Below are 14,521 nucleotides of genomic sequence, written 5' to 3'. Positions count from 1 at the left end.
GCTTAAGTCTATGGAGGTTTTTCTTAGTTAGGCTTATATAGATGGAATTGCAGTAGTCCAGTCTAGAGAAGATGGTGGATTGAACGAGGACGGCGAAGTGAGAATGATGAAAGCAGGATCTCACTTTCTTCAACATATGAAGGCTAAAGAAGCATTTTTTTTTACCAAGGAGTTGAGGTGATCATTGAAGGAGAGAGAGGAGTCTATGATGATGCCTAGGACTTTGCTTGAAAACTCAAGCTGAAGAGTGGGGCCGGAAGGTAGTGGGATGGAGGTGGGTAAATGATCTAATGTTGGGCCGAGCCAAAGTAGTTTTGTTTTGGACTCATTCAGTTTCATTTGTACAGATTGGGCACAGGATTGGAGATTTGTTATACATGTGGATATGTTCTCAGCGAGGTTAGAGAGGTTCGAGTCGGTCTCGAGGAGGATGAGGATGTCATCAGCGTAGGTGTAGAGAGTTTCTAGGGGGGATAGAAGAAGGAGTTTCAGAGAGGACATGTAGATGTTGAAAAGGATAAGAGAGAGGGGTGAGCCTTGCGGGACTCCACATTTCGGCTTCCAGGTGGGGGGGGGATGAGGAACCGTTTATGTTAACGGTGTAGGAGGAACTGTGAAACGATGGTATTGATGACAAAGTTTATTGTAAAAAATATAAATCAATAATAAAAACAATCAATATGGCTAAAAATGCAGCTGTGTACAAACATTTACATATCCAAAATGTACACAAGAATGAAATGAACACTCCAATGAAGCTGCTTCATGGGATTGGTATTATTACACATCAGTGTATTTGTTTTGTAATTGTGTACATTTTATATAATATGTACCTGTTTGAACACAGCAGCCATATTGATTGTTTTTATTATTGATTTATATTTTTTACAATAAACTTTGTCATCAAGAACATCGGTTCCATAGTTCCTTTATTGTTTTGGATCTTCCTCTTCTCCGCGGAACTTGTGGTGTTGATTCTTGAATCAGACACCTGTCTCAAGCTATCAGGGAACAGTGATACCAGCCCTTCATAACAGTGACACCTAGTGGTTCCAGAGGTGATCTGAGAATATATAGACCAGTGAGTGTGACGTTGGTATCGGGCAAAAAGGTAGAGTACGGTATTATAAAGAGCGAAATGACAGAATTTATACATAAACATGGATTAATGAGAAAAAGCCAACATGGATTTAGACACGGAAAATCTTGCCTCACCAATCTACTGCATTTCTTTGAAGGGGTGAATAAACATGTGGATAAAGGTGAGCCGGTTATTTTTGTGTATTTGGATTTTCAAAAGGCATTTGACAGTATCTCATGAAAAATCTCTGAGAAAATTACAGAGTCATGGGATAGGAGGTAATGTCCTATTATGGATTAAAAACTGGTTGAAAGAAAACAGAGAGTAGGTTTAAATGGTCAATATTTTCAATGGAGAAGGGTAAATAGTGGGGTTCTTTAGAGGTCTCTGCTGGGACCACTGCTTTTTAACATAATTATCAATGATCTAGAGATGGGAATAAATAGATTATTTATTTATTTTCAAAAATTATAAACTGCTTTAAGCGGTGTACAAAATACTATACATACACAAACTATAAACACAAGCAAAACATCTCATCCTATATAATAAAACCCTAGCCGCGCAAGCGCACTCCTACCTGCGTGTTCTGTTTTCTCTGATCCGTGAGGTGTATGTCTGTGGCGGCAGGAGTGCGCGAGTCCCTAGCCTTCCAGCACCTAACTCCACTCGTGGCAGGACTGGCCGCCAGCGCTGGACTCCCTGCTCTCTCGTGGCAAAAAAACAGTAAGTTTTTTGCGGCCTCCCATCCCTTCCCGACGTCTGACCGGCCCCCTCTTCCCTTCCCGCAGTCCAGACTCCAAAACTGTCTGCAGCACTCTACATACGCTACTTCGGGGCCTTCTACTGCCCTGATTTGCTCTGCCACGTCTCTGATGATGTCATCAAGGACGTGCCAGAGTAAATCAGGACAGTAGAAGGCCACGAAGCAGTGTGTGTAGAGTGCTGCAGACGCTGCTAGAGTCGGCAGGTTTGTCGGGACCGCGGGAAGGGAAGGAGGGGGGGGCAAGGGACTAAGGGAGCCAGCCAGACTTCTAGCACCCATTAATGTAACGGCTAAAATACTAGTTTCAAGTTTATTAAAATATTTTTTTGACCGCTTAATCTAATTTCTAAGCGGTTAACATAATAAAATTACATGAAAACAAGTTATACAGTCATAAAATAATACAATAAAATATTATTTAAAAAATTTATGGAAGTTTGGGAACCATTAACTAAATATTGTAAGGATTGATTTATTTATATAACTGAGGAAAACATGCGCATCCGGGGAGGGGGTTATGTTTTGGCATTGGTTAAGAGGTTTAGATAGGTTGTTTACAGGTATTTTTATGAGGTGTTGGCTAATTGGTAAATGGGTGGGGGAAAATAAGTCTTGTCTTTATTCTATTAAGTTTATTGTGCTATAATGTTAATATTTTATGTAAATGCATCATCTTTTGTGCACAATTGAAGTTTTAAAAATGAATAAAGAATTAAAAAAAAAAAAAAAAAAAAATCGGTGCCATCTAGGGCATCTTGGGCCCATCTTATTTAATATTTTCATCAATGACCTAGAAGAGGAAACATCCAGTGAAATCATCAAGTTTGCAAACGACACAAAGCTATGCCGAGCAATCAGAACCCAGAAGGATAGCGAGGAACTCCAGAGCGACTTGAGTCACCTGGAGAAATGGGCAGAGAAATGGCAGATGAAGTTTATACAAATACAAAGTGATGCATTTAGGCAGAAAGAATAAGGAACACAAGAATAGAATGTTAGGTGCAACTCTGGGAAAGACCAAACAAGAAAGGGACCTGGGCGTACTGATAAGATAGGACCCTGAAACCGTCGGCGCAATGCGTGGCGGTGGCGAAGAAAGCAAATAGAATGCTAGGCATGATAAAGAAAGGAATCACGAGTAGATCAGAGAAAGTTATAATGCCGCTTTATAGAGCGATGATCAGACCACACTTGGAATACTGCGTCCAACATTGGTCTCCATACCTAAAGAAGGAAATAAAACTGCTGGAGAGGGTACAGAGACGAGCAACGAAGCTAGTGAAAGGTATGGAGAACCTGGATTACGAGGAATGACTTAGGAGACTGGGGCTGTTCTCCCTTGGGAAGAGTAGACTGCGAGGGGATCTGACCAAGACTTTCAAAATACTGAAAGGAATTGACAAAATAGAGCAGGAAAAACAGTTATTTACAATATCCAATGTGACACGGACAAAAGAACATGGAATGAAGCTGAGAGGAGACAAGTCCAGGACAAATATCAGGAAGTTCTGCTTCACGCAACAAGTGGTGGACACCTGGAATGCTCTCCCAGAGGAGGTTACAATGTCCAATGTGACACGGACAAGAGGACATGGACTGAAACTAAGGGGGGGACAAGTCCAGGACAAATATCAGGCAGTTCTGCTTCACTCAACGAGTGGTGGACACCTGGAATGCTCTCCCAGAGGAGGTTACAATGTCCAATGTGACACGGACAAGAGGACATGGACTGAAGCTAAGGGGGGGACAAGTCCAGGACAAATATCAGGAAGTTCTGCTTCACTCAACGAGTGGTGGACACCTGGAATGCTCTCCCAGAGGAGGTTACAATGTCCAATGTGACACGGATAAGAGGACATGGACTGAAGCTAAGGGGGGGACAAGTCCAGGACAAATATCAGGAAGTTCTGCTTCACTCAACGAGTGGTGGACACCTGGAATGCTCTCCCAGAGGAGGTTACAATGTTCAATGTGACACGGACAAGACGACATGGACTGAAGCTAAGGGGGGGACAAGTCCAGGACAAATATCAGGAAGTTCTGCTTCACTCAACGAGTGGTGGACACCTGGAATGCTCTCCCAGAGGAGGTTACAATGTCCAATGTGACACGGACAAGAGGACATGGACTGAAGCTAAGGGGGGGACAAGTCCAGGACAAATATCAGGAAGTTCTGCTTCACTCAACGAGTGGTGGACACCTGGAATGCTCTCCCAGAGGAGGTTACAATGTCCAATGTGACACGGACAAGAGGACATGGACTGAAGCTAAGGGGGGGACAAGTCCAGGACAAATATCAGGAAGTTCTGCTTCACTCAACGAGTGGTGGACACCTGGAATGCTCTCCCAGAGGAGGTTACAATGTCCAATGTGACACGGACAAGAGGACATGGACTGAAGCTAAGGGGGGGACAAGTCCAGGACAAATATCAGGAAGTTCTGCTTCACTCAACGAGTGGTGGACACCTGGAATGCTCTCCCAGAGGAGGTTACAATGTCCAATGTGACACGGACAAGAGGACATGGACTGAAGCTAAGGGGGGGACAAGTCCAGGACAAATATCAGGAAGTTCTGCTTCACTCAACGAGTGGTGGACACCTGGAATGCTCTCCCAGAGGAGGTTACAATGTCCAATGTGACACGGACAAGAGGACATGGACTGAAGCTAAGGGGGGGACAAGTCCAGGACAAATATCAGGAAGTTCTGCTTCACTCAACGAGTGGTGGACACCTGGAATGCTCTCCCAGAGGAGGTTACAATGTCCAATGTGACACGGACAAGAGGACATGGACTGAAGCTAAGGGGGACAAGTCCAGGACAAATATCAGGAAGTTCTGCTTCACGCAACAAGTGGTAGACACCTGGAATGCTCTCCCGGAGGAGGTTATTGCGGAATCCACCGTTCTAGGATTTAAGGGTAAACTAGATGCACATCTCCTTATGAGAAGCACAGAGTGATATGGGGACTAAATCTATGCCAGGGTACACCTGGCGGGGCCTCCGCGTGTGCGGATCGCCGGACTTGATGGACCTAAGGTCTGATCCGTAGATGGCAATTCTTATGTTAGCACTTGGTGTGATTCTACAAGGTGTGTGTGTGTACCTTTATTGAAGCACCAGGGTGCAATGCTTAAGTAAGGCTCAGGCATTTAGCTAAAACCAGGCCTAAATGCCTGCACCTAAGTTACACACACATCAGACGTATTCAGTAATGCAGTGCCTAACTTTTAGCAAAGCTCCCGATCCGTCCATGCGCTGCAACTGGCGCATACTTTTTTACAAATCGTGCTTTCTGAGTTGCATGTAACTTTTGCTAAGGCGCGCTAGCTGTTTTAGCGTGCACTAAACGCTAACAAATTCATAGACTATAATGGACACGTTAGTGTATAGCGCACGCTAATATTTCGCGTGCACTAAAACGGCTAGCGTGTCTTAGTAAAAGAACCCCAATTAGTGTCAATTACAAGGTCTGCTTGTACATCGGCTAACACACCAACGGACTTGCACAGTTTTAAGCACCATATGCGAAATTTGGAGGTGCCTGTCGAAATGAGTTGGTTTTGTGTACCCAGAGTTAGTCAAGTGTATATGTGTTTTAAAACTTCCACCTTTTAGAAAAACCATTTATATGCAAAAGGTGTTGAAATCAGTAGGGTTAGCTTTGGGGAAAATGTGATATTTTTGAACTTAAAGTAAATAATATGCAAAAACCGTAGCATGGTCTGAACAGTGTGTCATCCTGTGCGAACATGAACTTCCTTGTACTCGGGCATTTCCTGATCTGAGAGCTGCCAAGCGGAAATGAAGCTGTTTTTCACACTGCCGCAGTGTCAGCTGTTCTGTAAAACCTGAGTGCTCTAGCAGAAGATTTATCAGGAAGAACCTCTCTCGCTTGCTGCGGGGTTGAAAACTTCTTCTCAGAGTTCAGAGAACTAAAAAGGTGCCAAGAAAAAAGCAGTTTTGTTTCTAACTTCATGTTCTGGTAAACAGTGCGTGACTCTGTTTGCCAATATTGCCGTCTGTGCAGGCATATCACGACGTCCTGAAATATTGCAGTCTTTGCAGCCATGTCCTGACATCCTGAAATATTACTGTCTGTGCAGACATATCATAACATCCTGAAATATTGCAGTCTTTGCAGTCATGTCCTGACATCCTGAAATATTACCGTCTGTGCAGACATATCATGACGTCCTGAAATATTGCAGTCTTTGCAGCCATGTCCTGACATCCTGAAATATTACTGTCTGTGCAGACATATCATGACGTCCTGAAATATTGCAGTCTTTGCAGCCATGTCCTGACATCCTGAAATATTACTGTCTGTGCAGACATATCATGACGTCCTGAAATATTGCAGTCTTTGCAGCCATGTCCTGACATCCTGAAATATTACTGTCTGTGCAGACATATCACGACGTCCTGAAATATTGCAGTCTTTGCAGCCATGTCCTGACATCCTGAAATATTACTGTCTGTGCAGACATATCATGACGTCCTGAAATATTGCAGTCTTTGCAGCCATGTCCTGACATCCTGAAATATTACTGTCTGTGCAGGCATATCACGACGTCCTGAAATATTGGTCTTTGCAGCCATGTCCTGACATCCTGAAATATTACTGTCTGTGCAGACATATCATGACGTCCTGAAATATTGCAGTCTTTGCAGCCATGTCCTGACATCCTGAAATATCACTGTCTGTGCAGGCATATCACGACGTCCTGAAATATTGCAGTCTTTGCAGTCATGTCCTGACATCCTGAAATATTACTGTCTGTGCAGACATATCATGACGTCCTGAAATATTGCAGTCTTTGCAGTCATGTCCTGACATCCTGAAATATTACCGTCTGTGCAGACATATCATGACGTCCTGAAATATTGCAGTCTTTGCAGTCATGTCCTGACATCCTGAAATATTACCGTCTGTGCAGACATTTCATGACGTCCTGAAATATTGGCGTCTTTGCAGGCAGGAGTGTTTTCAGATAAAATACTCACTTTTATTTTTTAGAGCAAATTTAGGGACCCTATTACAAAAGCTGCGATAGCAGTTTTAGCGTATGCTGAATTGCCACGCACGCTAGACGCTAACGCCAGCATTGAGCTGGCGTTAGTTCTAGCCGCATAGCGTGGGTTTAGCGCACGGGACAATTCAGCGTGCGCTAAAAACGCTATCGCAGCTTAGGAAAAGGAGCCCTTAATGTCTGCAAAATTCTGTGTGTCCTGTTTTAGACCTTTGGGTCACGTGTCACTTACAATGCATGGTAATATTCATTAGCTTTAGGGCTCCTTTTACGAAAGTGCGCTAGTGTTTTTAGTGCACGCAAGCCAACAAACGACCGCCTGCTCAAGAGGAGGCGGTAGCGGCTAGAGCGCACGGCATTTTAGCGCACATTATTCCGCACGTTAAGGCCCTAACGCGCCTTCGTAAAAGGAGCTCTTAGTTTACCGATATACATCTAATGACTGATTAATCTCTTGGGATGGGAAGGCAGGGTATGAATGCAACAGATGGTCTTATCCAATGCTTCCTTTTTCTTTAGTATTTTAGACATCTTCCCCACCTTGGCTTCCCTGGCAAACATAAGTCTTCCTTCTAACCGGCACTTTGATGGTCTAGATGTGTCCCAGGTTATCTTTGGGAATTCCCATGAAGGCCACAAGGTAAATCTGGGGTAATATATCTTAGGAATTCTTAATATCATGCATGCTGCATTAACATATTTACAGGGACAATTAAATATCTGATTCTATTGAAACACATTAACATAAAGCAAAGCTGCATAAAATTACTGAAAGTAAATGGGCTACTTGAAATGTTTTGCAGTATTGGTATGTCTGGCATTTAATCCTACAATAGTAGAATTTGCACTGGGCTGTTTTGTGCTTTATTGCTAAGATGAAAGCCCTTCTTTCTCAAATAAGACGATATGTTTTCTTACATTGATTGATTGATTGATAAAATTTGTAATCCACTTACCAGATAAAACATATCAAATCTAAGCAAATAACAACTCAAAGTAGATCAGACCTGCACATAAAAAAGGGTAAACAGCAATATCAACATATATTAGCAAAGCCTGCAAAAACAAATGAGTTTTTCCATGTCTTTTTAACCCTTTAATTGGCAGATTGTGAAACGGCTGCTTTATGTAACTTGACGATGAACGAGAGCAACAGTGCCAAGTAAACAAGCATTTGGAGACGCAGATCTCCCATAAGAGCCAGAGAAGACACATGTTGCTTCTGAACAACAATGCCAAATAAAGGGTTAAGCTGCGGAAAAGTCAGACACAATCACAAAGGCCCAAGAAGTTTATTCCAGAATAGCAGCCCATCTATAGAAAAAGCAACTGTTAGACTGTCTGGGAAGCTGTGATTAGAGAAACTTATCAGATATCTTGCCTTTTCAGACCTGAGATGCTTTCCAGTCTATGTAGACCCCCAAATAGGTACCCTCACCCTACTCACAAGCTCTGACCTAGAGGCTTCTCTACACTTGTACTGTTAAAATTACCTGTGGTCTAGGTGGCGGACAGGAGCTATCCCCAGTCGAGCCAGCACTGTCTGACCCGGGATCCAAAATGTTGCTTTTTTAAAAAAAATAATTTTTATTGAAAGAGCAGCCAGCACCATAACAAGGAAACATAGGCTACAGCACAACAGTATGAATGAACAAATAACAAAACAGGCAGTCCCAGGAGGATGGCAGTAACACTCAACCATGAAAAATCAGATGCAGTAACCCCAGCGAGTATATGCTGTGCAGAAATAATACAAACAGACAAGAACAATGCCGGTAGTAGCTTGAAATTGGCATCCACCACATGGCTACAGGACTAAGGCGATGATGTCTCTGTGCTCTCTCGGGCTGATGTGTGATTGGGGTGTGTATGGGTGGTGAGTGTGAGGGGTTTGCCTGTGGTGTGGATGGTGAGGATGGTATGGTGTGTTTTGCTGGAAGCTATATGTTGGACGACTGGTAGGCGTGTATGGGATGTGGAGTCCATTTATCCAAAAAATGTTGCTAATGATTCCCCCTACCAGCAGTGTAGTGGTACTACTTCTAGAGGGTTATCTTTCTATATAAGGGCTTCTTTTGCCCTGGCCTTCATCTGTGAATTCAAAATAGAAATATATGTTAAGAAATTCCTCATCAACTTCTAAATATTGCTCCCCTTCGCCCTTGAATCTTGCAGTGCCACTTTGCCACGTTTGCATTTCCACTTATCAACTAACATATTTTTTTTTAAAAACCAAAAACAGAGAATGCTGAAATTTCTGGAATCCTGTGGATTACAGGATCGGAGGCAACATGGATTCACTAGAAGTAGGTCTTGTCAGACAAATCTGATCAATTTCTTTGACTGAGTGACCAGAGAATTGGATAGAGGGAGTGCACTAGATGTGGTGTATTTAGATTTTAGCAAAGCCTTTGACAGTGTTCCACACAGATGTCTAACAAATAAACTGAGTGCCCTTGGGCAGTGGCGTACCTAGGGTATGTGGCACCCGGGGCCCATCATTTTTTGACACCCCCCCCCCCATGTAAAAAATTTTTTTTTTTTTTTTTTTTGCAATAACCATGAAATGGAATAAATGGTCAGAATAGAAACAGGCAGTGAAAATTTTCTTTTATTGAACCTCATATATGTAACCATTATTCCAAACATAACATAACATAAATTATGTCTAAATTGTCATGACATTAGAAGTACATATGGAGTAGTTGCAGGTGATGCTTGGGACAGTTCTGATTGTGTTAGTTCGGTTTTATGTGTTTTTTGAATAGAAGGGTTTTTATTTCTTTTTGAAGGTTTTGCAGTCTGTGGTTGATATCAATTGGTTGTAGAGTTGGGGGTCGAGTGTTGCAGCTCGAATGGCTAGGAGGTTGTCGAACAGTTTTTTTTCTTTTGACGTTTTTGGTTGGAGGGTGTGTGAATGGTGCACAAGTTCTCCTATGTCTGTTTGAAGTGGATTGAATTATTTAGCTGAAGAAATTAGTTACCCCCCATTCCACACACATTAATTCTCTTCCATTTTTGTTCCCATTATAAAAAACACTGATAAGTTCCCAGAAAAAAAATACATTAAAATAAGAAGTGAAAACAAAGGCCCCTACAGATGAGAACATAACATAAGAATAGCCTAACTGGGTCAGACCAATGGTCCATCATGCCCAGTAGCCCATTCTCATGGTAGCCAATCCAGGACACTAATACCTGGTCAAAACCCAAAGAGTAGCAACATTCCATGCTACCGATCCAGGGCAAGCAGACACTTCCACCATGTCTTAATAACAGATTATGGACTTTTCCTCCAGGAATTTGTCCAAATCTTTCTTAAAACCAGCTACACTATCTGCTTTTACCATAACTTCTGGCCACTTCATTTTTAAGTTTAGATCTTTCCTTTCAAACAGAGACCTTGCTAGATGTCAAATACAGCACAAGGTAACTTCACATGGACTTAGCTGTGCAGGAAATGTGAATCTCCTCATACACCCACCATATAGTGCAAAAATGTGCAAAGGTCTGTTTTTTTCTTTCGATCACTACATAGCCTAATGCCACACAAGCAGCGCTGTTACAAACATATTCTGTAGGTCAATGCTAAGGATAACAAAGTTTCCTTCCTTGGACCAGAAGGAGATAAACCACTGGAAGAGATCCCAAAACAACACCCAAAGACCCACTCAGTGTGTGAATCAGTTGAGTGGAGTGGACTAACTGGGGGGTGGAAATGGGCCCGGAGTTTGCTCAGCAGAATTTCCCAGACCACCTCTTCCTCTCAACACATTGACACGCTGCCACCATCACCACTAGGAACACCTCACTGGGTAGGCCAGCTATGCTATAAACTTTATAAAACACATTATTATATTTTCTTATAAAGCACATATTTTAACTGACCTCTCTGACATCCTCAGCCTTTCCATTCACAAAAATAGAAGGAAGAAAAGTTCCCATTTCCTGCTGTCTCATGTCCCCGGCCTATACAATATTTTTTTTCTGCAGACCCTTCAAAAGTCTGACCAAATCCTCGTTTCACTTGCATTATAAAGTACTGAGGATGCCATCTCTCCCCAATCCCAGGTCCTAAAGTCTAAGACAGTAGCGCAAACTAATGCTGCCAGATACAGGAAAAAAAAATTTTGATTCGATTCAGCCCTATTGAATTGGTTTTTCAATTCGATTTTCCTGCCCAGTTGGGTGATTTTTTTCAAAACTCCTGGTGGGTTTTATAGCTTTTTCACCCCCTTTGGCTTCTCCTAACCACACTGGCGCTGTGGTGTAAATAAAATAAAGAAACAAAAAGGACTTTTCCTCTTTCTGTTAAATCCTAGCTCACGTTTGCAGTCCAACACCAGCTCTGGCAGGATACACATTTCAAATCTGACATGTTATAATCACAAAACAGAAAATAAAATTAATTTTTCTACCTTTTGTTGTCTGGTTATATTTCAAATCTTGTTGGTCCAAGGCTCTGGTTTTCTTCTGATAACTTGCTTGCCAGGGTCTCCTTCTTTCTGCATGCTAACCATCCATCTGCCAACTCTGTCCTCCCTTTCCATTTCCCTTCCCTTCCCAGGAAGTCTGGTATCTTTCCTTTTTTTCATCTCCCTCCACAGATCCACCTTTTCTTAAATACCCTTTCATCCGGCATCTCTCCCTCCTTCCCCACCATCCCAGAGTCCACCATCTCTCCGTTTCTTTTCCTAATTACCCTCCTATCCAGTATCTCTATCCCTCCTCCACACCATCCCTTGTGTCCAATTTCTCTCCCTTTCTGTTCCTTCCCTCCCTAAATCCCATGGTCCATCATCTCTCTCCCTCTCCTCTATTTTCAGACCCATTATTTCTTCCCCCCCCCTAAAGTTTGGCATATGCATGTCTCTTTGAACACCCCCTTCCCTCCGTGTACTTCTAAATCATGGTCCCCCCCCAAAGGTCTGCCTGTCCCACCTTGAAGGCCTGCACCCCCCTTGAAGGCCTGTCCCTTCCCCTTGTAGGCCTGTCCCCCCCTTGAAGGCCTGCCTGCCTGTCCCCCCCTTGAAGGTCTGCACCCCCCGAAGGCCTGCACCCCCCCGAAGGCCTGTCCCACCCCCTTGTAGCTTCTCCCCCCCCCTTGTAGGCCTGTCCCCCCTTGAAGCCTGCCTGACTGCCTTTCCCCCCCTTGAAGGCCTGCACCCCCTTGAAGGACTGCACCCCCCCCGAAGGCCTGCACTCCCTTGAAGGTCTGCACCCCCCCCGAAGGCCTGTCCCCCCCCTTGAAGGCCTGTCCCACCCCCTTGTAGGCCTGTCCCCCCCTTGTAGGCCTGTCCCCCCTTTAAGGCCTGCCTGCCTGCCTTGCCCCCCCTTGAAGGCCTGTCCCCCCCTTGAAGGCCTGCCCCCCCCTTGAAGGCCTGCACCCCCCCTTGAAGGCCTGTCCCCCCCCTTGTAGGCCTGTCCCCCCCTTGTAGGCCTGTCCCCCCCCTTGTAGGCCTGTCCCCCCCCTTGAAGGCCTGCCTGCCTTTCCCCCCTTGAAGGCCTGTTCCCCCCCTTGAAGGCCTGCACCCCCCTTGAAGGTCTGCACCCCCCCAAAGGCCTACACCCCCCCCGAAGGCCTGCACCCCCCTGAAGGCCTGCCTGCCCCCCTTGAAGGCCTGCACCCCTTGAAGGTCTGCACCCCCCCCCGAAGGCCTGTCCCCCCTTGAAGGCCTGCCTGCCTGCCTGTCACCCCCCTCCCCCTTGAAAGCCTGCTTGCCTGCCCGCCCGCCCCACCCTGAAGGCCTGATGCCCCGACCCACCCCGAAGGACCGCTCGCCCCCCTGGCCTCCCCGCACCACCTATGAACAGCCGCAGCAGGATCGCGAAGTCAGCGTCAGCGATCCCTGTGCTGCTTCCTGCGCCACGGTCCCGCCCCTCCTCTGACGTCAGAGGAGGGGCGGGATCGCGGCGCAGGAAGCAGCGCAGGGATGCTGACGCTGACTTCGCGATCCTGCTGCGGGCTGCTTCACAGGTGGTGCAGGAAGGTCAGTGGGGCGAGCGGTCCTTCGGGGGTGGCGGGGGACTGAACGGCAAGGCCGGGAACACCCCCTTAGGGCTGGTACCCGGGGCGGCCCGCCCCCCCCTAGGTACGCCACTGCCCTTGGGATAGGCCCCAAAGTGGCTGGCTGGGTCAGGAACTGGTTGAGTGGAAGGCGACAGAGGGTAGTGGTCAATGGAGATCGCTCTGAGGAAAGGGATGTTATCAGTGGTGTGCCTCAAGGTTCTGTTCTTAGGCCTGTTCTTTTTTAACATTTTTATAAGCGATATTGCTGAAGGTCTGTCAGGTAAGATTTGCCTCTTTGTGGATGATACCAAAATCTGCAACAGTGTAGACACCCCAGATGGTGTGAATAACAAGAAGAAAGATCTAGCGAAACTTGAAGAATGGGCTGAAATTTGGCAGCTAAAATTTAATGCTAAGAAATGCAAGGCCATGCATTTGGGGTGCAAAATTTGAAGGAATGGTACAGTTTAGGGGGTGAAGAACTTATGTGTACGACAGAAGAGCGGGACTTGGGTATGATTGTATGTGATGATCTTAAGGTGGCCAATCAGGTTGAAAAGGTGATGGTGAAAGCTAGAAGGATGCTAAGGTGCATAGGAAGAGGTATGGCTATTAGAAAAAAGGAGGTATTGATGGCCCTGTATAAGACTCTGGTGAGACCTCATTTGGAATATTGTGTACAATTCTGGAGGCCGCACCTTCAAAAAGATATAAAAAGGATGGAGTTGGTCTAGAGGAAGGCTACTAAAATGGTTTGTGGTCTTCTTCATAAGGCGTATGGGGACAGACTTAAAGATCTCAATATTTATACTTTGGATGAAAGGCAGGAGAGGGGAGACATGATAGACGTTTAAATACCTATGTGGTGTAAATGGCACATGAGTCGTGTCTCTTTCATTTGAAAGGATGCTCTGGAATGAGAGGGCATAGGATGAAGTTAAGAGGAGATAGGCTGAAGAGTAATCTAAGGAAATACTTTTTTACAGAAAGGGGGGTAGATGAGTGGAACAGTCTCCCGGTAGAGGTGGTGGAGACAGAGACGTGGGGGATAGGCATGTGGGGGTCTCTTAGAGAGGAATAGATAATGGTTACTGCGGATGGGCAGACTCAATGGGCCATTTGGCCTTTATCTACCATCATGTTTCTATGTTTTTCTGTTTCTATTAGCATTCCCATATGCAGATTCTGGCCTTTTGTAAATTTCTAATTGAGGTATTTTATATTTTACTTGCCTGGGGGCTTTTATCACCTCTCCCCAATGACCCTAATTTAAAAAACCTACTTCAGTTGATTAGCCAGTCTGTTGCAGAATTGACTTCACCTTTTCTTTGATGGATGGATGGATACTATCTGCTCTGTAGCATTTGAAAAATCATCCCAAATCACTTTTCATTGACACCATCCATTCTGGCTGAAATTCCTCTCCAGGATGAGACAATGCCATTTCTTCTGTGTTGATTCTACTCCTTCAATCCTCCTTTGTAAGAACAGAAGGGCGCACAAGAAATAAACCAATGAGGTTGCTGAACCATGCTGCCAATTTCCAGGTTGTCCTGGGAGGGAGGAGAACAAAAAGAAAAGAGCGGGGAAGGGAAAGGAAGGGGAGAAGAAAGAAGGACATTACAGAGCATA

The 14,521-nt window shown here is 44.8% G+C and overlaps 1 protein-coding gene across 4 annotated transcripts in view; it reads left to right on the top strand.

Moving 5' to 3' along the window:
- Nucleotides 1–14,521, top strand: part of ARSG (arylsulfatase G) — a 125,609-nt gene that overhangs the window by 95,555 nt on the left and 15,533 nt on the right. For all 4 annotated transcript variants that reach the window (XM_033961193.1, XM_033961190.1, XM_033961192.1 and 1 more), the window contains one exon: nucleotides 7,399–7,519. In XM_033961193.1, the coding sequence (XP_033817084.1) occupies nucleotides 7,399–7,519 (121 nt within the window). The remainder of the gene's footprint in view (nucleotides 1–7,398; nucleotides 7,520–14,521) is intronic.

This window comes from Geotrypetes seraphini, chromosome 10, assembly GCF_902459505.1.
Source record: "Geotrypetes seraphini chromosome 10, aGeoSer1.1, whole genome shotgun sequence".
Taxonomy (NCBI): domain Eukaryota; kingdom Metazoa; phylum Chordata; class Amphibia; order Gymnophiona; family Dermophiidae; genus Geotrypetes; species Geotrypetes seraphini.
The sequence above is the reverse complement of the archived record's forward strand: the minus strand, read 5'-3'. Positions and strand labels throughout refer to the sequence as shown.